At 32.3% G+C, this 27,319-nt stretch overlaps 1 protein-coding gene across 1 annotated transcript in view; it reads right to left on the bottom strand.

Annotated features, from left to right (window-relative positions):
* Positions 1 to 27,319, bottom strand: part of CNTLN (centlein) — a 327,580-nt gene that overhangs the window by 133,968 nt on the left and 166,293 nt on the right. The window contains exons 9-12 of the mRNA XM_082843600.1: positions 14,382 to 14,558; positions 12,456 to 12,581; positions 6,625 to 6,746; positions 5,135 to 5,254 (exon numbers count right to left, since the gene is read on the bottom strand). Coding sequence (XP_082699726.1) covers positions 5,135 to 5,254; positions 6,625 to 6,746; positions 12,456 to 12,581; positions 14,382 to 14,558 — 545 coding nt within the window. The remainder of the gene's footprint in view (positions 1 to 5,134; positions 5,255 to 6,624; positions 6,747 to 12,455; positions 12,582 to 14,381; positions 14,559 to 27,319) is intronic.

The following is a 27,319-nucleotide window of genomic DNA, read 5'->3' as shown; positions in this document are numbered from 1 at the left end:
AAAATTTCCCAAATTTGACAAAAGGCACATACCTAGAGATTCAAGGAACTTAGAGAATTCACAGAAGAGTAAACCCAAAGAAATTCATGCCAAGACATGTCAAAATGAAACTTTTAAAAAGTAAAGACACAGGAAAAATTCTTGAAAGCAGTTAGAGAGAATGATGTATTACTTTTAAGGGAGCAATGATTCAAATAACAGTGTATTTGTCATCAGAAACCACGGAGGCCAGAAAGAAGTGGTACATCCTTCAAGTGCCAAAGAAAAAAACTGCCAACCTAAAATTCTCTATCCAGTGAAAATATCCTTTACGAATGAAGGTGAAGTGAAAACATTTTAGATAAAGGAAAAGTTAGAGATTTGTTGCCTACCTTAAAAGAAGGTCTAAAGAGAAGCTCTTCAAACAGAAAGAAAATGATAAAAGAAGAAAACTTGGGTAAAGAAAAATATATAATAGGCTACCCTTCCTTTGAAGTTTTAAAATAATATTTGACAGCTGAAGCAAAAATTGTAACATCAACTAATAGGTTTCTCTATGTATTTAGAGACAAAAGTTAAGACAACATATTATAAAGGGAGGAAGGTAAAAGCACACAGATAGAAGTAAGATTGCTACATTCCTGAAGTGGTAAAATGTTGACACCAATAAAGTATAATAAGTTATGTGTGTAAAATACTGAGAGCAAACACTAAAAAAAAACCCAAAAAACAAAAACTTATTCAAAGAGATATAATCCAAAACCTTATAGATAAATAAAAACCAATTCTAAAAAAATGTTCAAGTAACACATAGGAAGGGAGGACAAGAGAAACAGAGGAAACAAACAGAAAATATAAATAATAACATAGTAGACTTAGCTGTAACATATCAATAATGCAAGGTATGTCAGCATGTAAAAATGTAAATTATTTCTATACACTAGCAATGTACAAGTAGAAACTAAAACTAAAGTTTATAATATCATTTGTAATAGCTCCAAAAATTAAATACTTTTGTACAAATCTAACAACAGTATTAGACATACAGAATCTGCATGCTAAAACTACAAAACACTGATAAAAGAAAATCTCAACAAATTAAGTATTCATAGAATAGAGGACTCAACATGGTTAATATGTCAATTCTCGCCAAATTAATCTATAGATTTAGCACAATTCCAGTCAAAATTCCCACAAGATTTTGGTAGTTATTGCTATTTTTAAACCTATTTTTATAGGTAAAACTTTTATGGAAAAGCAAAGTGATGAGAAAAGCTAAAACAATTTGAAAAACAATAAAGCTATTTGACTCACACTGAGTTCAAGACTTATTAGAGAGCTACAGAAATCAAGACAGTATGGGGTTCACAAAAGTTTAGGAATTCATATTAATGGAATAAAATAAAGAGTCTTGAAATAGACCGGCAGAAATATAGTCAGCTGATATTTGGCAGTTACAAAGGCAATTTATTGGAGAAGGAATAGTCTTCTCAAAACTGATGTTGATACAATTGGGCATATATCTTTGTAAAAAATGAACTTTAACCTATAACCCACACCTTATACAAAAATTAGCTAAAAAATGGATCATAGAGCTAAATATGAAACTCTTTAGAAGAAAACATAGGCTAAATACTTGTGACGTCAGGTCAGAAAAATAGTTATTAGGTATGACATCAAAGCCATAATCCATAAAAGAAAAAAATTGGTAAGTTGGACTTTATCAAAATTAAAATTTTGTCATGCAAAAGACATTGTTCAGGGAATGAAAAGGCAATCTACAGACTGGGAGTAAATATTTTCAAATCATATATTTGATTAAGTTCTTGCATACAGAATATATAAAGAACAAGTATTGTTTAATTAGTTTAATAACCAATCAATTTTTTAAAAATGAGCTAAAGAGTTGAAGAGACACTCGTAAAAGAAGATATAAAGACAGCAAATAAGCACGTGAAAAGATCATTACCATGAGCCATTAGGGAAATGCAAATTAATATTACAATAGAATACCAATACACACTTACGGGAATGGTCTTAAAAAAAATGGCAACACCAAGTGTTGACAAGAATGTGGAGCAACTGGCTCATATGAATTCCTGGTAGGAATAAGAATGGTATAGCCACTCTGGAAAACAGTTTGACAGTTTCTTACAGAGTTATACATACGTTGACCATACACACAGCAGTTCTACTCCTGGGTATCTACCTTAAAGAATTAAAAAGTTACGTTCACACAAAAATCTATGTATAGCACTTCCCTGGCAGTCCAGTGGTTAAGACTCCCTACTTCCAACACAGGGGCCGCGGGTTCAATCCCTGGTCGGGGAACTAGGATCTCCTGGGACACGTGGCGCAGGGAAAAAAAAAAAAAAACTATGTATACCAAAACTATACATAGTTGTGAAAAACTAGAAAAGACCCAAAAATTCTTCAGGAGACAGACAGACAAACTGTGGTACATCTATACAATGGAATACCATCTAGCAGAAAAAGGAACGAACTGGACAAACCGACATGAATGAATCTCGAAGGCATTATGCCAAGTGAAAGAAGCCAGTCTCAAAAAGTTACAGCTTATATGATTCCATGCATATAACATTCTGAAAAAAGGCAAAGCTATAGGGAGGAAGAACAAATCAGTGGTTGCCAGGTTCTAGGGATGGTGGGAGGATGTGACTACAAGTGGGTAGGACAAGGACATTTTTTGAGATGATGGAACTAGTTTGTATCCTGATTGTGGTAATAGTTACTTGAATCTATTGTGCATGTTATAGATATATGTAATATATCTATAACACTATACGTGCTACAACTCAAAAAACTGTATGCTAAAATGTACTATATATAAATAAAAAAAAATTCTGTCATCAGTAAACAAACTTCAATGAATAAAAAGACATGTTTCCTTTCTTATTGTTTCATCATGATATTTCTAGTTTAATTTTTAACATTATATTTCATTAGAACGTTCCCAAGAAAACTCCCTGAGAGTAGGAAGTTTGTCTGATGTTCTCATTTCATTCACCTAGCAGAATGCCTGTCACACAGCAGTAACTCAAACACATTTCTTAACTGAATAAATGTTTCACAAAATAATCCACCCCCCAAAACATTATTATATGACTTAAAGTTTATATCAATTATTTAGCACTCTTCAAGGTTATCACCTCAACCTTCACTATTATTTAATAAATTAAAACTGATATGAAAAATAAATATTTTTCAAATGGCTATCACATTAATAAATTTAAATGAATTTCAGGGGGAAAAAAATCCACACTTTTAATGACTCTTAGCATCTAATTTACAGAGCTACTTGTAACATACGCATACTGCTGGGTGAACAGACCAGGGTTCTAACCGTTCCCGAACTTCCTTAAAAAGGCTTTATTATTTTTTCTTTAGTTCTATTTCATTAATGAGCAAAATAAACCTCAAATAAACACCACTTACAACTAACCTCTGCTTGAATTTTTTTTGAATAGATTAGATCTTGCAACTGGTTAATTAGGTTTCGCACCTATTTTGTCCAAAATTAACTTTTGTATTTGGAGACAAAAAGATCACTAAAGATTATCAGAGAAAGTACAAATACATGCTACACCACAGATAAACCCTATGAAAATATTATGTTAAGTGAAAGAAGCTAGTCACAAAGAACCACATATTATATGACTCCATTTATATGAAATGTCCAGAATAGGTAAATCTATACCCATAGAAAGCAGATTAGTGGTTAGCTAAGGGGTGGAGAGCAGTGGAAGAATTAATGGAGGTAACAGGTAAACTGTGTGGGGCTTTTTTGGGGGAGTAGGTAATGAAATTGTTCTAAAATTTATTGTGATGATGGGTGCACAACTCTTCGAATATTCTAAAAACCACTGACTTGTTCACTTTATATGGTGAATTACATGGCTTGTGAATTATATCTCAACAAAGTTATCAAAAATTATCAGGGAATATATTTGGGACAAATCTATAAAATCTACAAAAATTTTCAAGATAAGAAACTTTATTATCAGCATCAAACATTTAATACTAATAGAACGTAGTATACTTTGAGGTAATTGGAAGTATACATTTAAATGTATACTGATATGATCATTTCTTCAAAAGTTTAGCATTGCATGGAAAAGGTGGTAATCTAAAGCTACATGTGTTATTATATAGTATGCAAAATAAGATTCTAATTTACAGCTATGAAAATTCAATAATATTTAATCACATTATGCCACATGATACTAAATTCTAGTAATCTAAAAGATATCCAGCCTTCAAAAAAATTCCATGGTCTGAGTGTAAAAAATTTAACTCTAAATGAAGAAATAGTTAAGTAGCAAGAGGCTAATTGTGCTGGTCTAACTCCTTTCTGTTAAAAAAAAAAAAAGTGTCCTTTCTTTGCCAAGCTGAATATAATACCTTGTGAATTATAAGATCAAGGAAGCAAGCTGTATGTTTTCTAAAATATGAGTATCCTTCATCAAGTTTTATACTTAGGGCAGCTAAAAGACCTATGTGGAGGGATCAGCATTAAGCCCAAAGGACAGGCAGTGCACAGCAATAAAGAAAGCAATTCCCTCGTGTCTTTTGCAGGTCACCGCCAAGGACCATGTTAGCAGATCCATACCAGACCTTTAACAGGCAGTTCTGCTGCTACCAGTAATTAGCTTGGACAGCTCTAGCTCCAAGAGTAGCAGCAAGGCTACACCATAATGAGCTCAGCTGGGATTAGCAGGACAGGGCAGGGAACCAAGAGAGCTCAGGCATTCTGCATTGCGTATGTATCTAGGAGATCAAACAAGGATGCCTGGCTAGGTTATCCCCTCTCCACCTCATTCCAAAAATGAAGCACGGCAGTGTCTAAAATACAGGCTAATGAAGAGCGACACCTCCAACAGATGAGAGCCACATTAATTAACACAATCCCTAGATCATATTATACAGTTTCAGCTAGAGCTAGCAAATGTGCAACTTGTTATTGCATTATACATATATATATTTTAAAAGCTAATCTTTTTTTCTCACTTTTACAGGCAAACCAGATTATTTCATTTTCCAAGTTTTATAAGGAATTTCTCTCATGGCCTTTCAGACACAAAGAATTTCTCTCAAATGTTTATCTAAGTAGACATTGTTACAAAAAGAAACTCACTTTTGAATCATTAGCTCCTGGTTCTCCCTTTTGAAATAGGCCAGTTCATTCCATACAGCATCAGAATCTTCTTGTCGAAGTTTTTGGGGATCTGCTCTCTTTATTTTCCTGATTTCCATCCTATTTTTAAAATGAAATTGCTTTCTTACTTAACATGTTCAAAGTGTAATAAAAATTCATTTATACATTCCATAAAATTTAAAAATATCTATTGACCAAATTTCTAAATCAAGTTCACTATGCAATGAATTTCCTAAAACCTAAGTATGTAGAAATTAAAATCCTAGATCATGATTTCCTAAAAAGCTAAACTGCTGCTATGGAAAGCAAACTTTTAAGCAAACACATGATATTCTCAGGTCTATTTCTCTCATTCATTCTACTAGTAATAAAACATACATTGCAGAAATGTCACAGTTTCAAAAAAGGACTATAAGCAATCAACACATCTAGAATTTGCTGTCAACCAATCTGAATGTGGTTTATGTGCTCTACCTTAAAACAAGCAGTTATCAGTGAATATCAGAATATCAGATAGTTAGCAAGTAGTCTTCAAACTTCCAGTGACTACTAAAAAGTGAGGTAAGCAGAGGCTAAATCCAGGACAAATAGATTTATCATTGCTTTACTGAAAAGCAATATGAAACACTTTCTGTTCTTCAAAGGAAACATCAGATGTGACAATTACCTATAAAACATGCCAAATGCCCTTTACGTTTTCATTTTCTGTACCTAAAACAAACTGTTCATTTTTCTTTTGTAAAAGTGCAGTACTGGCTAATTTAGAAACTATTTCTCTGTAGAACAGACCAATGTGTATCATCAACATTGCCCTAAAGGATCCATCTCAAAAGATAAGAGGGTAGTAGATTTTCTGTACTCATTCAGTCCTTTGCCCTCTGTTGATACTGTTAACAGGGGAGCCATTTACGACTAACCAAGATCTGAACACCTGTTCAGAGCAATTGAACTGAGACTGCCAATTCATTCAGATAAGCTGCAGAACAAACTGATGGATAGAAAAGATTTTCAAATTGCATATCAGGTTGAAGTAGTTTTAAGATAGTTAACTATATATGTGAATTTCCTATTTCTCATGTCTTTCAAATAAAACTTAAATACTTTTTGAGTTATATATATTGTAACACCAGTATTTTATTTATTTATTTAAAGTAGTTTTTCAATCATATGGATTTGAACTATTTTTGTTTTGTTATATACTTTTAAGTTACTCTATATATATTAAAAATATATACAATCATTCATAATCACCTATGCTAATTATTTCTGCAAATGATAGGAAAATCTATAGTTATTGCTAAGATATTTCTATTTTCACTTATTATATTCTCTATTTTAAAATCCTCAATAAAGATCTGACTACCAAATAATTTCTTTAAAATCAAACAAAAGCCATTAAATCACCTATATGATGCTACTCAGTTCCATTTAATATTTAGGGAAATGGCTTTATGAGCTATGTAACTCACATGCCACTGCCTTCTTCCCACTGTTTTAATTGCTCTTTTACTGCTCTGTAGTTGGTCTGTAACATCTGTAGCCTTTCCTTGTGTTTTTCATGGGCATCTCTTAGCTCATCATTTTCTTGGCTCTGTAAAACACAAAAAAGCAAGTATACAAGTCTGAACAAAGTATTAGTATAATGTTACAAATAAAAGGCTACCAATCTAAGTATGAAATTTGAAAGAAAATAGTATGTAAATATGAATTAATTTGTAATACTTACTTAAGCAGAAGAAAAAGAAGAATTCCTAAAGTCACAGAACAGGTTTGCTTGATAAATTTGAGGCACTCATGGCATTTTAAAAAATCACTTAAGTAATCTCAAAATTTTGGCATCAAATTCGTTTCATTCCTTTCCCTTTTGATAATTAGTATATATATATGTATTTATGAACCAATCTTACATATTAAATTTTGTTTTCCAGGATTTGCCCACACATAATGCATCACTATTTTGTTAGTTATAAGTGCACATATAATTAGTGTAAGGACACTAATCATAGTAAGACCATAATCTTAAGAACACTATTTAAATTAATTCAATTTCTTTTACTATAGAATATGGAAAAGAACACAGAAATCTATATTATGACAATTAAACTAAATAAACTAACATATAGGTAAAGCCCCTGGCACTGTGCTTGCCCAATAGAGGCTCAAAGCAAAAGTGAGCTTTTTACTCTGTCCTCTTCCCAAGTATTAACAGTGATGCCCTTATCATTTAGAAGGCAAATGTACTGTTTCACTGACTATCTGTCTCTCATCCCAACAGTGAGTTAATACCTTATAGAGTCTGCATTATTTTACTGCAATTTTACCTGTCTCAACAGTATTTATATGTTGCCATTATACTTTGAATATATATCTAGTAGGAAAACTTCAATAATTCTCTTAAGTAGTTATTAGGACGTATTTGAGCCCTGTGTGTACCGAGTGGTATGTATGCCATATGGAAATGGAAGTGCTTGATGAAAAAGCATGAAAACGGCATCACTGACGGGGAAACTAGAATAAATGTTATTCTAAAGAGTTTTAGAAGATATAAATCACAGCCACTGCATAATTACTTGATAAAAAGTAGCATGGTTTAATACTATGGTTAAAAATTCAGGATACAGAATTCAATTTTGTTTGTTTCAATTGGAGAACCATATATTAATAACCTAGTATATGCAGGGTGTTAAGTGCTGATAAAAGTTCAACTCCTGCTGCTCAAACTTACTAAATTTTACCTTGACATAGCTGCTTAAATTCAACGTGTTTCAATTTCTCCATCTTCAAAATGAAGCTATTTATGGACTTTCCTGGTGGCACAGTGGTTACGAATCTGCCTGCCAATGCAGGAGACATGGGTTCGACCCCTGGTCCGGGAAGATCCCACATGCTGCGGAGCAACTAAGCCCATGCGCCACAACTACTAAGCCTGCATTCTAGAGTCAGCAAGCCAAAAATACCCCATGGACAGTCACGGAACTAGGTCGATTTATTAGATCATTCAATAAAATATTTACAGAGTAACTTCTATGTATTTTGTAATTAAACTAGCTAAACTAGAGGCTCTAACTTCTGCGTACAAACAAGTCTCAATGACTAAAATATTAGAAAATAGTGAAGTTGCATCAACTGACTTTTCTCAATGATGTTTGTAATTCTACTTCTGAGTTGATAAGAACAGAAATGATTCTTGATCAAATCATCGTTTGCTCAAAGGTTTCTTGACAGTCATAAAGCAAACTAAGAACATGTACACTATTAATAAAACAGTGGCTCAATCTTCAGAGTATGATAGCAAGGTTTCTTAAGTTAAGAAAAAAACATTTATAGAATACCAAGGATTCCATGGATGTCTAATTTCAGCAGAATGTATAAACTTCATGAATTAAAAAGTCAGTTGAAAAGTCAATTGAAAGTCAGTAAAGCAGAGATTCACGGCACTAGTAATCGCAAGGATAGTAAGAATTTCATAAAGCTCTGATGCACTGTTTCCAAATTAAATTTTATAATTCACTACACCCATGAATTCAGGATTTGGAATTGGGTGAGATTTTTATAATAAGAACTTTCATCTCTTCTATTACTATTGACTCTACAACATTGGTTGCCCATCTTGAAAACAGGTACAACTAGCCACAGAAGAGAGCTTAGTAAGACAATATGTTAATGTTTATATAATTATATTTTATTATAATATATAGTATTAGAATAATATGCATGAAGAGCATGTCAATGTATCAAAATTTATGTACATATGTACCACAGGCTCCTGAAATTTCTTTGTTCCTCCCTCCCTCCCTTCAATCCACCTTGGTGATCAACTTGGGACCCTAAAGCTACCTACCATGCCATGATCATGCCTTTTGTCTTTAGTTTAGTGTTTCCAACAGTATCTTCCATGGAGCAACAGTCTTTTGGGAAATCTTAATAGGTATAATCAAGTAAATCTGATAAATAATGTATCTCTACCTTCCTATAGATTCACAATGCACATTGGTATGTTAAAGGATCACAAAAATAGAAAAACGTTAATCCATTGCTCACATATTTAAGCAAGGAACATTTTGTCTGCCATGTTCCCATTAGGTTCTTGAAGAGCAGTATTCAAAAGAATACCAACATGGGAAAGACCATGACAAAAATTCAACGTGTATTAGTGGGGAATGGTCTTCAAAAGGAGCTCCATGATCCCAATGTATTTTAAAAACCATAAGACACTGTTATGTGTTGAAATGAATCTCTCCCTAAAAGATATGTTGGAGTGCTAACCCCATTATCTCAGAATGTGACTTTGTTTGGAGACAGGATCTTTATAGAGATAAACAAGTTAAAATGAGATAGGGTGGGTCCTAATCCAATATGTTTGGTCTTCATAAAAAGGAGAAATTTAGACACAGAGAGAGGCTTGAATAGAGGGAAGGTGATGTGAAGACACAAGGAGAAGGCCATCTATAAGCCAGGGAACACCTGAGACTACCAGTAGCTAGGAGAGATGAATGGAACAGATTTTCCCACACAGACTTCAGAAGGAACTAACCCTGTTGACACCTTGATTTTGGACTTTTCTAGCATCCAGAACTTTGAGACAATACATTTCTGTTCTTTTAAAGTTAGTCAGTTTATGGTAGTTTGTCACAGCAGCCCTAGGAAACTAACACAAACACACCACTAATTCCTATCTTACCTTATACTCACATGTGCTTGAGTAATAGCAATAGCATTAATACTATAGCCTAATAATCAAGAAGATAGAAACAGGTCTTCTGTCTTCACTATATATGAGTTACATTTACTAAAGTCAGGTTGTAAATTTAAAAATGCCCTGGGCCCAACTACTCTCCTTGGAGTTGCTTTAATATACATGTTTTGTTTACCCATTCCTTTTGTTAAATGCTACTGATTATAGTGCCTTTTTCATTCAGCTATTTTGCTCCTTTAAAATAAGAAATCCTTTCCTACCAAATGATAAAATGCAAAGAAAAAAATTTGCTCCCATTTTTCCCTTATCTTGCAAATCTGTGAAAGAAAACAATCATTTGAAATTCACAATTATCATCAATTAACTTGAAAGAATACAGAAATAATATAAATGAAAAAGAAATGGTGTGAAAAATAATTTTACTCTAAAAATAAACTTGAGGCCTCATCCAAGAGAGCAGTTATTAGAAAAAAGGAATGAGGAAATAAATTAGTATAATGTTTCTGAGACTCTCTGAAACAAGAAATTTAAGAAGTGGAAGAGAATAGATCTAAAAATGTCTGAATTGCTCTACTCCTTCCTGCCAAAAACAAGGAACTAAAAAAGACTCACAGACTTTTGGGGGCAAATGAGTGGAGTTGCTCTACTACTGAATGGGGTATGTGATGGTTAATTTTTTATGTTAATTTGACTGCCCAGGTATTTGGTTAATGGCTGTTCCTGGGTATATCTGTGAGGGTGTTTCTGTATGAAATTAACATTTGAATCAATACACTAAATAAAGCAGATTACCCTCCCCAATCTGATGGGCTTCATCCAATCCACTGAAGGCCTGAACAGAATAAAAGGCTGAGTAAGAAAGAATTCTTTCTGCCTGACTGTCTTTGAGCTGGGACACTGGTCTCCTGCTTTCAGACTCAGACTGGGACTGGAACTTACATCATTAGCTCTCCTGGTTCTCAGGCCTTTGGACTCAGGCTGGAACTATACCATTAGCTCTCCTGGATCTCCAATTTGACGACTACAGATCTTGGACATCTCAGACTCCATAATCATGTGATCATATAAGCCAATTCTCCTTAGAGTAAATCAATCAATCAATCTCTCTCTCTCTCTCTCTCTCTATATATATATATATACACATACACACACACACACACACACACACACACACACACACACACACGTATTTCAGAATAATGATATCTCATTAGGGAAGACTAAAGGATTATATCTTATTGTTTCTATTTCTCCAGAGAACCCAGATTAATAGAGGACAGAAGTAGAAGCCTTGGTATGTAAATTTCAAGGATTATGCAAAAGAAGGATGATGGTGTCCTAAACATGCCCATAATATCCTGTTTGTACCTCCACGTTCACACCAATACACTAGATTCTAACTATTTATTCAGCATCATTTTTTTTCTCCTGTTATACAAGTGACTAGCACAATGCTTGGCTAATTGCATTAGCCAATAAGTTACAAATGAGTAAACGAATGAATGAGCAAATAACTACAGGTGTATAAATTTCAAGTAGGCTAAATGTTAGCAAGCTGAGGTCATCTGATCATTTTATTTTTGGGAGAAACAATAGATGATAATTTTCCTTTGTTTAGAACTAATAGTTTAAATCTGAATAAATATAAATTAAAACAATGTTTAGTGAAAAGGCAGAAAAAAACTCCAATTGTAGCTTACGGTTAACTATATCTCTAAACTATATTTTGCTCTAGAGTACAAAACATTTTCCTCCTAAGAATAATCTATCTGACAAAGAATCTAAGTTTTAAATATTTGGATTCTAATCATCGGTAAATTGGGCTTGTCACAGAATATTATAAAGCTATTTGAGATTCAGTTAAATGGCTAAATCTCAAATAGTGTTGGCCTTCTGGTAGTTGTGAATGAAGAATGACAAGTTTAGCCATATTAAATTCACAGAAAAAATTAAAGCCCTCAATATAGTCACATAAAATTGGTTCAATACACATAACCAACTTCTTCTGAGAAAGATAATTCACAAAGTATGAGTTGGAAAGTATAAACTCTTAAAGATAGAACAATAAATGCATATGCTTCTTAAAGACTGGAAGAACACAACAGATTCAAATGTCATGCATTCTGAGACAAATTCAGTTGAAATGGAAAAAATAATACATATTTATTTGCCACTTTGTATAATTTTTCTGTAAAGGACAATTTTAAGTGGCCTGAACTAGGTTAGCATAGTTGTTAACTCACGTTTCTTTGTGTATGTTTATCATATATAAAGAACCACAGGAAATTTCCCTTTCCATTTGCTGTAGTTGTATTTTTTGGTCTCTGAGAAACTATAAGAAATTTATTCTCAATACAGAGTCAAAATATTCCCTAATAATTTTAAAGTAGTGAATAAACATTTAGTTTTTAAAGTAGCAAAATTTTTTATTACTTTATGATCCTCAGAAATCTTAAGAACTAGACTAACCAATTTACACATTTTTTAAAAAGTAATTAAATTCAGGAAAGATAAATGATAAGCAGTAATTTGTGAAATGAATGTTTACTTTGGTATATCCTTACCTATGCAAGGTTATTACTAAAGAAAGGATTTAATGTTCACCTTTAGCTGTAGTACCTTCTCTAAGTTTTCAATCTTTCTTTCAGCATTTCTCAGCTTCTTTAGCTCCTCTGAGTCTAAGAAAGGGCTCTTTGGGGACAAAGACCTTGAGCGTTTCACAGGTGGTTCCTCGAGAATAAAACAAGGACATGGTTGAACTAGTTGGAACACTGGATTATGAAAGACATGCAAAATTAAAGAACAAGTAATTTTGAATACTAATAATGAATTATAAAAAGAAAAAATCTTGCATGGAATACCAGAGAAATAACAAGCAGAATTACCACAGTGCTACCGCTAAAGGTTTCTCTGTGACTCATTAATGAGAATATTCATTTACATTTACATTGTTTCTTTCAGAATAATGATGTCCCATTAGGGAAGACTAAAGGGTTATAGACTCAGAAATGCAAGAAACCTCATTACAAAGGAGGGGATAGAGGCTGGTCTAATTGCTCTATAAGGGTCCAAGGTTACACTTGATAGGACAACCAGAAACAAGAGGGAAAGGATTTTTTTCCCTTTGAAATAGTTTAACACACTGTGAAGTTGAAGGAACAATATGCTTGAGGAATATAAATACAACAGACAGTAGATCTTATACCATAATGACCATATGGTCATTAACTATAATGTGGCTAACTAGAGACAAGAATGTGTGTTTATATTATGTACAGCTTCATATACCAATCTGGAGAAGGAATATGTGAAAGCATCTATTAAGCTGGGCAACATATTGTTCATGCTTACTGCATGTCCTTATGAAAAAGAAAGAAAATTCTTTCAAAATATCACTCTCATTTGCTTGACTTTTGTTAAACGCAATGAAACAACAAAGCAGTACATTTTTAAAGCTCAACAATACAGCACACAACCAAATTAGGCCCTATAAGGTCTCTCAATTTTAGGAGTATTTTCTTTCATTTAAATAAAGCTCAATGCTGTGAAACTACTCCAAAATGGCAAGAAACATATAACGGAGTTATGTTTAAATACATACATACATACATAAATAAAGCTAGTTCTGAAAATTACTAATAATATTAGGGGGAGTAAATAAGAATGCCACAGAAACATAGGTCTCATTTTAAATACTTCCTTTATTAAGACATTTGTCCTACTCATAGGAAAAAAATGAAAAGAATGAGAATTGAAAACATGATTTTCTACTTTTAAAAATATTTTCTACTGCTGAAGTAACAAGTGTGAGAAACATACCTCTAAAACTCCTTACTTTTAGGAAAAGCTTAATTCAATTTATATAGAAATAATATATTTACAATGTGATATTCTGAAATGTTTATATTAATGTTCATAGAATCTTTTGCAATATAATAAGAATATGCAATAAATACCACAAAAAGGAAAAGCTGAGACATTAATAAATAAGAATCATGCCACAAAAAATTTGCTTATTATTCTCCACTGTTACACCTTTAAATCTGAAAATATGTAACTGCACATATTAATGTTAAATTCCATTTTACAGTTTATATTCCACATGGGCAGTATTTTAAATATGACAGCTCAATGAAATAGAAACATTAAGATATATTTTTCTTCTAATTAAAATTAGAAAATTGAATTAAGGACTAATACCACATTAAATTTCTACTTAATTTATCTATAGATTAGATAGATGAGGGATACTTATCAAAACTTTTTAATATAAGAATGTTAATTTACTGTGAAAGAGGTATATCATTACTAATATATTTAATTAATTAAATAAGGAACATATTATTCAGTTCAAAAAGGGAAAACTTGCTACTCCCAGCCATGATTTTATAAAACATTTGACACAGAATATTTTTTAAAAGCTTCCAGAAATATAAGCAGAGAAGTAAATGCTGCTGTTTGTTTTTTAACTTCATCACTTGCCTTGCCAACCTCATCCTGACAAATTCACAAAATGACAAATGCCCCTACCTTATGTTTCCTTTCAGTACTTGTCAAGATGCTCTTCTCTGAGGAACCCTTGTTGGTAGATCTGTTCTCTGATAGTTTTTCATTTGCTATTTTCAGTTTCTCCTGTAAATACTCAATTTCAGACTTCTGTGAGACCATGAAGGTTTCTAAGCTCGATAAAGATGGCTGCTGAGAAACCTATTTTAAAAAGTATGTTTGTGTCTTACATTATTTACACATTCATGCAAATATTTATATATGTTACTACATTATATAAATCATAAGTATTCCAAGAAAGAACATTTCATTTCAAAAATAAACCGTAAACCTGAATTAGCTAAGCTTCTATCATCCTTATAGAATGGCATTTTCAATAAAATAACCAAGAGTCTGTGTAAATATTTTCATAAGTAATACTGTCATACAGATTTTCAGGAGAAAAAATTTAAAGTTGTGCATGATATACACAACTCATCTATAAAATTATTTCAAATTAATGATTATACACATAGGTATTTCCTCAGTAAATGCTTAATGCAATACCACTGAATATAAACCTGAGAAAAGGAAACCAACAGCACTATACGTCTAATTAGCTTTTAATGTATTATAATTTAGTAATAACTCAAAGAACTCTGATACTTTTTAAAGTCAGCAGAGTTCACAGTATTCTCCTTTGAAATTTATTCCCATGCCAGATAAACTGTTAATGGTAAGCACCACATTTTAACAACAGAAATCACAGGAAAATTAAGTTTGTAAGAAACCTATTCATGAAAACTAGCATTCAACAAAATTGTACCACCATCTTAACTGAATATATTTGAGACCATTAAAATCCATGCATATACACTATTTCAAATTAACCACTCCATTTACAAAAAACAAAAACACTAGATCATAGTGAAACCAAGTTTTTGTTGATTTCCAGGAAAGAAAAGTCAGATCTTATGATTCTAATATTATCAACATGGATCCAGTAGCCCTGAAAATAGTTTCATTTAAAATGTGGAGAGCCCCATCCTTCCTAAATGATATTCCTAAGGATTATAAGAAAAATATGTATGTTTAACTCTTCTGAACTAACAATGAGAAATATTACCTTTTCTTGGTTTTGATTACTTTTTTCTTTTTTTAGGGGATAGGCAAATTTTTACTAATCCTAACCTGTAATTTCTATAAAGAGAAGGATCATCTCATTATACTATCATCATACTATTACAGTATACTATCATCATACTATTACACTTTCCTCATATATAAGTCACCTGATTTGTTTCCCAATCTTTATTCTATCACAACACTAAATATTTTCCTCAGAATGTTGTTTATATTGTACTGTTACCAAACTTACAATATTAAATACTCTACAATATTAAATACTCTATTAGCTTGCATTGAACATCAAATTAAAATACCTTAAGCACTTTTCTTCCAAACTCTAAAGGAGTCTGACCTATTCTTTTCTCCTCCTTTAACCACTGTATGGCTTTTATTTATTCTTTCCTCCTTTTTTGTAAACAGATTTATGATGCTTATAAATTTTTCCTTTGGGCTGCCAATCTGAACAATTTACAAAGGCTACCTATTCTTGTTCTGGTTTTGTTAAATAAAATTACAATGAATATATTAATATCACATCATTTACCAAAGAAATTTTAAATAAATTGTTCAAAATCAAACAAAAATTTAGAAAAAAAACGGAAAAACATAATTTTAGCTTATTGGTATATCCAATAAGCAATCCTCTGCTCTTTAATAAATGAGTTTTCCAAGTCATCATTGGGTTATAATGCAACAGATAAGAATATAAAAACATGAATATTTGGTCAAGAAGCTGCAATTCTAAATCATTAAAATATTTATGAAGATATTAAAAAGCCTCCAACAGTGGACACTGCTACTATAATAATAAAAGATTTCTTATTTAGGCAGAATTCCTTTAAAATTCGTCAGTAAACAATAACAGAACTTCAAAATTAAAATACTATTTAAGTAGTGATTAACTCCAGCTCACATAGGAGCCATAATGTAAATAAATAAGTAAAATGAGTTATGTTTAAATTATAGCTTTAAAATTCATTCGACAGAGACACTTTGTATATATATTGAACATATACATATATACTTTACTTCCACAAGGAAACCTATGCACTCTCTCAGTTTTTCAAAAATGGAGTCTTCTTTCTCTCTCTCTCTCTCTCTCTCTCTCGTCTTTTATCACTTTTGCTAGAGATACATGCACATGAAGTATTTCACATTTCTCTTAATATAACCACTTTTAAAAGTATAAGTAAAATGAAACATCAAATCGCAGTTACCCTCATTTTGAGGGAATAAAGAGGGTATTTGTGGTAGTAGCTATTCAGCTCCAGCCAGCTGTTTTCACAGAGGAATGTGGCCCACTACTGCCAGATCTACTGATTTTTCAAAAGAATGGAGGAATTCAAATTTCTAAGAGAAATCTAATTTTACAATATTGGCCAGACTCAGTTTATGACTCTTGTATCTTGAGAACATGGTGGTGGGAGTATAGACTGCTACAAATTTCCTAGGGAAATTTTGAAATATGAATCAAAGAACATAATGTACCAAGCCTTGGACTTTGTTCTAATCATGCTGAGGGTTGATACAGAAAGATATCCATGATAAACTGTTAAGTGAGGAAGGCACAGGTTACAGAAGAATACAGCATACTGTATAGACATAAATTTCACCAAACCCTGAATTTACAGCATTATTTCTGAATGGAGGTATTATATGTGAATTTTCTTCATACATATCTGAATTTCCTTAATTTTTTTACAATGAACATGTCACTAAATAGTTTTTAAAATGTAATTTTTTCTGCAAATAAAAGGGATAAAAAGTTCAGTATAAAAATTTCAGTACAGATGGGGAAATACAAATGAAAGCCTCTATCATATCATCTCTCAGAATTCACTAACGATAAGTTTGGGATATAGTTCCCATACTTTAAAGAGAAAAGGAAAACCATTTTAATTCTGACGTTTAACTTCTTTTTTATTACTAGCTTTATTTTTTATAACAGCTTTACATTTACAGAAAAACTGAGCAGATACTATAGAGACTTCTCCTACACCTGCCATCCCCACCCACCCAGTTTCCCCTATTATTAACAACTAAAATTAATATGGTACATTTGTTAAAATTAATGAACCAATTTTCATACACTATTTTTAACTGAAGTCCCTAGTTTATTCAACTTTCCATAGTTTTTACCTTATGTTCTTTTCTGTCCCCAGATCCCATCCATGATACCACACTACATTTAGTTGTCATGTCAGCAACTCTTGGCTGGGACAGTTTATCAGACTTTTCTTATTTTTGATGACATTGGCAGTGTTGTGGAGTACTATTTAGGTATATTGTTTTGATAGGATGGCCCTCTACTGGAATTTGTCTATGTTTTCATCATGATTAGACTGGGGTTATGAATTTTTGGGAGGAAGATCACAGAAGCCATCATATCATATCAAGGGTACATACTATCAACATGATTTGACTGCTGACACTGAACTTGATCACACTACCAAAGTAGTGTTTGTCAGGTTACTTGACTGTCAAGTTACTCTTTTGTCCCCCATTCATACTATACTCATTTAACCAGCTTTTTAAACATAATAATTACATGTATAATTATTATAGGCATAATATATATCTTCATATATCCTTACTTATTCTTACCCTTTCTAAGCACTGCTTTACAGGCCTAGCAAGATCAAGACAATCAATCGCCTATCTGTGGAAGTTCACTCCATCTATTGCCCTAAAAATCTTAGAATCTTTGAAAATTTAACTTTTCTTGCTAAGAATTATTAGTATTTTATAAATAAACTTTTTCCTCTAATGTCAAAAATCCTTGTGCACTTTTTAGTTTATAATCTTGGAAGATAATGGTATGGTGCTAGACCATAGATAATCTGATAAGAAATGATCAGTGGAGTATGCATCCAAATGCCTCCAATTGGAACTAATCTCTTTAAATTAACTATTATTAATACATAACTTCTTTTTCACATTGATTCACAGAGGCAATTTTGATCAAAAACTCCTGTAAAAGCTATTAGAGTAGAAGGAGGGGGGAAGTGAAGCCTTGTGCCAATTACTTTTAAAACACTATATAAATTAAATATCTAGTCATGTTGCTTTAAATTCAAGCAACATCGTATGGCATTACTACAGTGGAGGGTGAGTGAATACTGCTTAATAAATAGAAATTTTTTCCACAACTATCACAATTACAAAGAATTATAAGCTAAATTGTTTTGTCCTGTTAATAAGTTTTAATTTAAAATACTAATTTATTTACTACTTCATTAAAATAATAACTAGCATTTAGTGAAAAGTGTTGAGTGCCTAGCTTTAGGTAAGCATTTCATATACATTATCTCACTTATTTAAGAAATTTACAAACTCCAAACCTGTCAACACATAATATAGCCTATTGCAAAACAAAAATACTTAAAAAGGACATGATACCTCAGCAAAAGAAATAGTTTCCCTCCAAGTAATATCTCACTGGAAATTAAGTATAGGTTAAAACATATATGTATGTTTAAAATCTGTAATATTTGTGTATATAAAATATCCAACCCCTATGAATATATATATATATGAGAAACTGACATCCTGAATGACAGTTCTCTGAAAAGCAACTCAATTCCTCTTGGAAGAAGACAGAATATTTAAAAAGTGCATATATATATTTACTGAAATCCTGAATCTCTACAAAAACTTACATTTCATTTAAAATTGATTTTAGAAATGCAGAAATATATCTATTGCCAATTTATAAAACAGTTAGCTGAGTCATCCATAACCTGAGAACAGATGACTTCAATAATAATCATATAGTCTTAAGATAATAAAGAAAAAAGAAAGCTATTAAATCAACATGATATCATAAATCAAAATAGTCTTGTCACAAAAGTTCACAAATGGAATTAAGTGTACCAACTTAAACTTACACCTCCCTTTTAGAAAGACTATGAAATTGAGTGATAAATTTATGAACAAAGTCAGCTAGCACTCTCTTTTAAAAAATATAAATATTTACATTTCTTCCATCCATTCACTTTTAACCCAAATATACTCAGATTACATTTAGAGATCACAAAATATAATGAAATTATTTACCACATTTAGGTAAACTTTAAAATGTCACCATTTCCTCTCATAAACACCAACCTAATAACACAATACTGAAAAATTCAGTACTATAAAGTGGTCAAATTAAACTTTCCTTTAGTATCTAACACTTGTGTGGTAAAGCCAAATCAGGGCACAGCAAAATAAAGGGGGAAATTTTAATGTCATAAATTTATCCATACACCATATGGATGCTTTACTGGCTTAGAGTCACAACCAGTAGACAACAGTATCTTTGTTATGAAATTGAGAAACCAAAAGCTAATTATTTCTTCTATGACATGTAAATATTAGGTTGCACTGACAATAATTAGTGATATTTACATGTCACAGAACAGTGTTTAGAGTATTAACTGTGTAGTATACACACTGACTACAGATTCTAATACCAACAGTAAACTAATCCTGGCCTTACTTAAAACTTAGGATTAAAAGACTAAGTGACTTTTCTATAGATTTGTTTTTTTACCTTAAAAAGCAAAATTAAACACAATCAGGTTTTTCCAAAGTATGTTATAAAGCCTCACAGTCTGCCAGATTTCTGAATATTTCAAGTATATCTGTTAATGGTATCCTAAAATGAATTTCTAGATTCAAGGAATGAAATGTGTAATCCATTACCTATTATAATGCATACTCTAAGTTTTATAAACATTTGACACTTACGTCACCAGTAAAAAAATCAAAATTTGTGCACTAATGGTATAAGCAAGGGACTATGCTTGTTATGCATTATCATCTCTATACATTAAAACCTCAATCATACTCAAACAAATTCACTAAAGTGTGGTTTTCAATCTGCTAACTATGCATTCCATAATAGCCTGTAATTATTAAAAACTGACAAGAAAGCTACGCCACCTGTGTTTATGTGAAGCCAGGTAATGAAAAAAACAACAACGCTGTCATCACCTCTCAATTCCTGATTGCATTATCAAAACTGTAGCCGAGTTTGGCATCTGGGTGTGACCTTGTTAACTGCTAGGGTAATTAAATTTATTCTACTGGGAAAAAGGATGATAAATTATTAGCAAGAAGATTTTGTTCACATTTTATTAAATTGGCCTGTCAAAGGGTTGGCCAAATTATCAAGGGCCTCATTTATTGGAGGCCAGCCATATTGCCACATCTGTTACAATTATTTATAATTTCAGCAGTTGAAAACCAACTGAGTTAGGCATCCGCCATGTAAAGTAATTTACAAATTATCTGATGAGGGAGTGTTTTAGCTTCTCCCTCATTTCTAGCCAGCAGAAAGCCGCGCTGTAATTACAGAACACGATTAGGTTCTTTGGGGAACTTATCTTGCACTCATAGCCATAGTAAGATGCAGCAAGAACATATGGAGGAGCTTGTGCTTCTACTCCCTGAAGCTCGTGACCCGCCTGCCGCTGAGCCCTTGAGTTGAATTTGAATGAGAGTGCCATGGCTAATGTTCTACACATGCACCATTTATGCCACAAAACAAATCGGATCACTGTTAATTATGAAGCAGCTATAATCAGGCCTTCACATCTGTGTAATGTGAAGCGCAGTAGGCTGTATTCCAATAATGTATGACTACCTTTGTGTCGCAAATTGCGAGCCATATTGCCTCAGTAGTAGTTACTGAATTCAAACTAACTCCTTTGATAAAAGCCCATCACATGGATATTTTTATCCAGCTTCACAAAAAATAAAAATAAAAAAATAACGAAAAAGCAAACCCCAAAGCCTTTCTTTATCAGCTATTGACCAGAACAGTTAAAGCATATGGCACAAGTTCATTAATGAACAACACAGAGCACTCTAATTTAATGAAACCACTTGAGCCATAAAAATCAGATTTAGTTAATTCCCTCTTTTCCATTTTTTCACATCTAGCCTAAACCTAGGATCTACTTAATATTACAAGTTATCAAGACACAAAACATATTTTTTACAAATTTATAAAAAATATTAAAAACTTGTACTATGAATAATCTTTAAAAAGAAAGGCAAAAATATGGTTTTTTATTTTCCAAATTGAATTTCATCACAAATCTCATGTAAGAAAGAATAATTATTTCTTTTTTAGAAAGTGAATCCTAGCAGCTGTATTCTAACAAAAAAAAATAGTCTTTCTTCCATGAGAAATCTTTCCATGGAAAGGCAGCTAAACAAGCTGCACCCAGATGGCAAACCAGCTACAGTTTAATTAATCCACTAAAAGCCATTCAGATTTCAGTAAGGGTAATGTAATTTTGAATAATAGTAGGGAAAAAAATCACTAAAACATTCTTAAGTTTTATTATAGCGGCAAGAGAAGTGCCACTATAGAGTAGTTAAAGCTGAGTTGCGGTTTCTATTATACGTGATACATTTCTAGATTTTAATATCTTGGGCTGTTTCATACTGCTTGGAACTTAAAGCAGGCTTAAAATATCAGAATATCTATTGGAAGCCTTTTTTTTAGAAGAAATAGTTTATTTTTCAAGCAGGGAAGTGGAGTTATATGATTATAACGAGTTTAAATGTTGTGGATATAATACACAAATAGCTTTAGGAAAGAAAAAAGTTTATAGTTAACCTACAAAAGACAAAGACTTCAAATTTTTCTTTTAAATAAAAAAATTCTTCATTTATCAAGGTTAAAAATGATGTCATAGTATAATTTTATTACTGTTTTCTCCTGAAGGTTGATTAAATACGAAACTGTCAGGAGATCATTTCCCATATACTTCTGTGGCCATGCCTACCTATACAAATAGATGAAAAATATAAACTAGTTGCGTATAATTAAATCAAGCAATAAATTACAAAGCAGTTTTTACTTAAAATAATGCTGTAGAGTAAATCAACTTTTCAAAATGAGTTTACATATACAAATTAAAAATTAGTTAAGTGTGAAATAAGATGATGATAAGTAGTATAATTTAAAATTACTTACAGGCGACATTTGTCCTAAATAATTAAAAAATAATTTTGGTGCTGTAGCAGTAAGATACCTAGAGAAAGTATAAGACTGATATTCTTCCATGTTGAAAATGAGAAAAAAGTATAATTGAAACAATAAGAGAATAAAAATCATAAAAAGCAAACAAGTGAACCAATTATGAACTCTGGCATAATATTTCCCAACTACAGTATGACAAGGCTTAATAGCATTCTGAGTCTAAGTTAAGTTACTACAATCTGATCTCCTTTCTGCCAACTGAGAAATTAAAATAGTTTAGTTGATGCCAAGTAGCCACTATCAATACTAGACTCTCTGATTGGCAAGAAATCAGAGCTAACTAATACTGGTATTTTTTCTCCTTTGCTATGTTGGAAAATTATACATAATCAATTCAGCACTGCTAAAGAAATGACAACTATTCCACATCATAACAAGATAATCCCTTGCAAAACTGATGCTTTAATGCTCCCCCTCCTATTTATTGGAATTGCTGTGTCAAAGAATACTTGGATCACTTTGGGATAGGCTAAATGGGTATGGAACCAGGATATACACATTTTCATGTGTTCATTTAAAAAGCATTTATCGAAATCAAAGTATCAATCACTGGCAAAGAACAGTGAGGATAAAAGCATAAGACACCAACTTTTCTTGCTTTCAAGGAGCTCACACTTCAGAGGGGAAACAGACAAGGAAAACAATGAAGTTTAATACCTGCTAATGCACAAAAGAGGTGTACATCTCAATCTTAAGAAAAAAGGTTCAGGAAAAAGTTATCAATAATAATCTTAGAACTGAGTCTAGAAATCATTAATGAACTAGACAAACAATAAAATGTGAAAATATGTGTGATAAATATGTAGAGTTTATTTCCTTTAGTATATATTTGAGGTCATGTATATAAATACATTTTTTAAAAAAATGCAAACTGATAGAACACTTGCAAAAAAAAAATCAAGTTTAAAGTGAAAGTGGAAAACCTCACTAAGGGCTTCCCTGGTGGCGCAGTGGTTGACAGTCCGCCTGCTGATGCAGGGGACATGGGTTTGTGCCCCGGTCCGGGAAGATCCCACATGCCGCGGAGGGGCTGGGCCCGTTAGCCATGGCCACTGAGCCTGCGCGTCTGGAGCCTGTGCTCCGCAACGGGAGAGGCCACAACAGTGAGAGGCCCGCGTACTGCAAAAAAACCCCCAAAAAACAAAAAACCTCACTAGTTTCCAAAGATGAAAAACAAAAGAATGAATTAACAAGGCTATTTTTAGATGATAATAAAGCTTGCAAGGTTATAAAAACTGGGCACTCTCATACACTGTGAGAAGATAATTTGGTATAATCTTTCTGGAATGTAGTTTACTGTGCATGGTATATATTCAAAAGCTTGAGGTTCATAATCTTTGACATAGAGATTTTACTTTTAAGAATTCATTCTACAGAAACAAGTGATGAGAATAAAGATAGACAAATGAAAATGTTCATCACAGTATAAAATCAGAGGAAATAGAAAAAATATATATTGAAATAAGTTAAATGCCCCAAAGTAGGGAAATATTTAGATTAAAAAAATGGTACTTTCCTCCATTAGACTATTAGGCAGTCATAAAAATGCTTTCAGGGCTTCCCTGGTGGCGCAGTGGTTGACAGTCCGCCTGCTGATGCAGGGGACACGGGTTCGTGCCCTGGTCCGGGAAGATCCCACATGCCGCGGAGCGGCTGGGCTCGTGAGCCATGGCCGCTGGGCCTGCGCATCCGGAGCCTGTGCTCTGCAGCAGGAGAGGCCACAACAGTGAGAGGCCCACGTACAGCAAAAAAAAAAAAAAAAAAAGAATTAAAAATGTTTTCAAACGTTTAATCATATTATAATGGTAATTGTACAAGCAGGATACAAATTCATATACTGTATGATTCCAATTACATAAAATATATTTTCTTCATTTACTCTGTATACCCTTTATACAAACACAGAGCCACATGCAGGGTCTAAGACCATGCCTCCCTTAGGTTTTCTTCCACTATCATTTGGGGCTGAAGGAAAGGCCACGCATCGGGGCTAAGACCTAATTTCCATAGATCTCTTCACCTCAATCTACAGATGTCAATAAGGAACCTTAGGCAAAGCCCTCTCTATCCCCAAATACACTGCCTGCCACCAGTATTTGCCTTGAATTCACTAAACTAACCTCATTATGCCTTTTATCCTGATTTATGTGAGTCACCATAAAAGCCCTAACTCCTGTGTCAATGGGAGTTTCTTAGAATTGTCATATGCTCATGCTAGTTATGAATTATTTTAAAAAAGAAAAAAGTAAAAACCAAAAAGTGAAGCAATAAGAAGCTTGCAGACTTAAAGTCAAACTGACCAGGCAGATTTGAAAAAACCCAAAATATAGCTGAAGAGTCTACTACCACTCCTCTATTCTCTATCTCACCTTTTACAATTAGACTCTCACTCTCTCCTCCATGTCCACTCACGTCTTTCATATTCCCCATCATGCTGTATCTTTGTACTATATTCTGAGTAATTTTGTCATCTTAATAGTCCAATTTTCTAATTCTTTCTTTAGCTCAATAACGCATTGTATGAGGGCCCTATTATTACCAAAACCAGATAAAGACAGTACAAAAAGTTATATAACAGACCAATTTCAGTCATACATAGAGATTTAAAAAACAAATATCAGTAAGATGAATAAAGCAATACATAAAAGGTTAGAAGTGTCCCAGGTATCAAAAGATAAAACATTTGATAAAATTTATCACCATTTATGATATTAGTTTATCAGACTCCTTAATCTGATAAAGGGGTATCCATAAGAAAATTATGGCTAACGTCATAGTCCATGGCGAAATAGTCCCTTTAAAATTAGGAACAAGGCAAGGACACCCACTCAAACCACTTCTATTGAACTTTTATATGGTAAAATGTATAAAGATCAGTATAACAAATTAGGATTTTTAAGGAAGAAACAAAACTGCCATCATCACGTACTGTTTGCATAGAAAACCCAGAGGGTCTAAAAAAAATTTAGAATTATTAAGAGATTATTAGGGTAGATGGAAATAAGATAAACATTTAAAAATCATTTGCACTGCTATATACAAGAAACAGAAAACCTAATAAAAATGCAAGTATCTAAAACAGCAACAAAAATGTAAGCTACTCAGAATCTAATAAAAGACATTACATATTACATATCTAATAAAGAGATATAAGACCTCTATGGAGGTCTTATACAAACTACAAAACTTTACAAAAACTACAAAAATTTGTAAAACTACAAAAATTTATTTAAATACATTAAGGAAGACCTAACTTGAAGAAGACAGCATACGCAGGAATAGAAACATTTAAAATGACAAAAATATCTGTTCTCCTCAAATTAATCTTCACGAGATTTTTCAGGGAACTTGATAGCTGGTTATAACACTATACTAAAGAGCAAAGGATCAATAATATCCAAAACACTGTTGAAGAATAATATGGTAAAGAGACCTGTCATATCAGTTATCAAGACTCATTATAAAGCTAAAATAATAAATACAGTGTTGTCATTTCAGAGATTTTTAAAAAGTCACCCAATGCAAATGGACCCACTTAAATATGAACCCATATATACATGCAATAATAAATGTCAGAGATGGCACTGTAGATCACTGAGAAATGGAGTGATTATTAGCACAGTGCATAGTACTGAACCAGATATCCAGATTTTTAAAAAATTAAATTGAATTATCTTCTTCACCACAACAAATATCAATACCACATAGATTAAAGAGTCATATGTGGAAGTCACAACTATAAGGCTTTAGATGAAAATCTAGGAAAATATCTTTATGAGTTTAAGATAAAGTAAGATTTATTAAACAAGATACTATAAGCACCAAAGTTGAGAAGAAAATATTGAGAAATTCAAAGACATTAAAAGGAATAACTTCATTTTTCAAAAGACACCACAGAATAAGTGAAAAGAAAAGCTATAAGCAAGAAGATATTTGCAACAATCATAACTGATAGCTGAGACTGCTGGTTGATCTCCAAACTCATTTCCTTTTTTTGGAAATGGGTACATACCTCCCAATATTTGGGCGCATGTATTTCCCAAGCTTCTTTGCAGTTAGATAACATGTGGCCAAATAATTGAGTTATAGCTAAGGACATGCCAGCAGAAGTGATATGTACCACTTCTAAGTCTTATTCATAAAAACTTCCTAAATGTGATTCTCTAGGACATTTTTCCCTTCTTGCTGGCTGGAGTAGAGATGATTTCAGGACAACTTTAGGAGCTACATTTAAAGCTAGTGGATCCAAAAGATAAAAGGAGACTAGATCTCTAAATCATTGTTTGGAAGTTGAAAATCCAAGTAATACCCACATTAAACTCTTACATATACATAAGAAATAAATCATGTTAAACCTCAGAGATTTGGGGTTTATGTAATACAGAAGCTGACATTATATCAAATACTAATGTAATAACTAACAAAAGATTAGTATGCAAAATAAAGAATTTCAACAGAGAGATAAACATTCTAATAGAAAAACTGGCAGAGGACACAAGTATTTCATATAACATAAACATAAGATGCTCAAGCTCATTAGAAATCAAAGAAATACAAAATAAAACCAGAATGAGGTATCATTTTACTTCTTTTAAGAATGCAACTAAGAAGTCTATAATTTGAGACACTTTGGCAAATAATTTGGCATTTTCTTATAAGCCTGAATATCTTCATATTCATGACATGTGATTTCACCCTTAGCAATATACGCTAGAGAAAGTTTTGCATATGTGTGTCAGGAGACATGTACTAGAAAGTTCATCGCAGCAGTGTGTAAATATTCCTATAGCTAAAAAAATTAAAACAAAAAATG

The sequence above is a fragment of the Leucopleurus acutus genome, assembly GCF_964270905.1.
Source record: "Leucopleurus acutus genome assembly, chromosome: 7".
Classification (NCBI taxonomy): domain Eukaryota; kingdom Metazoa; phylum Chordata; class Mammalia; order Artiodactyla; family Delphinidae; genus Leucopleurus; species Leucopleurus acutus.
The sequence above is the reverse complement of the archived record's forward strand: the minus strand, read 5'-3'. Positions and strand labels throughout refer to the sequence as shown.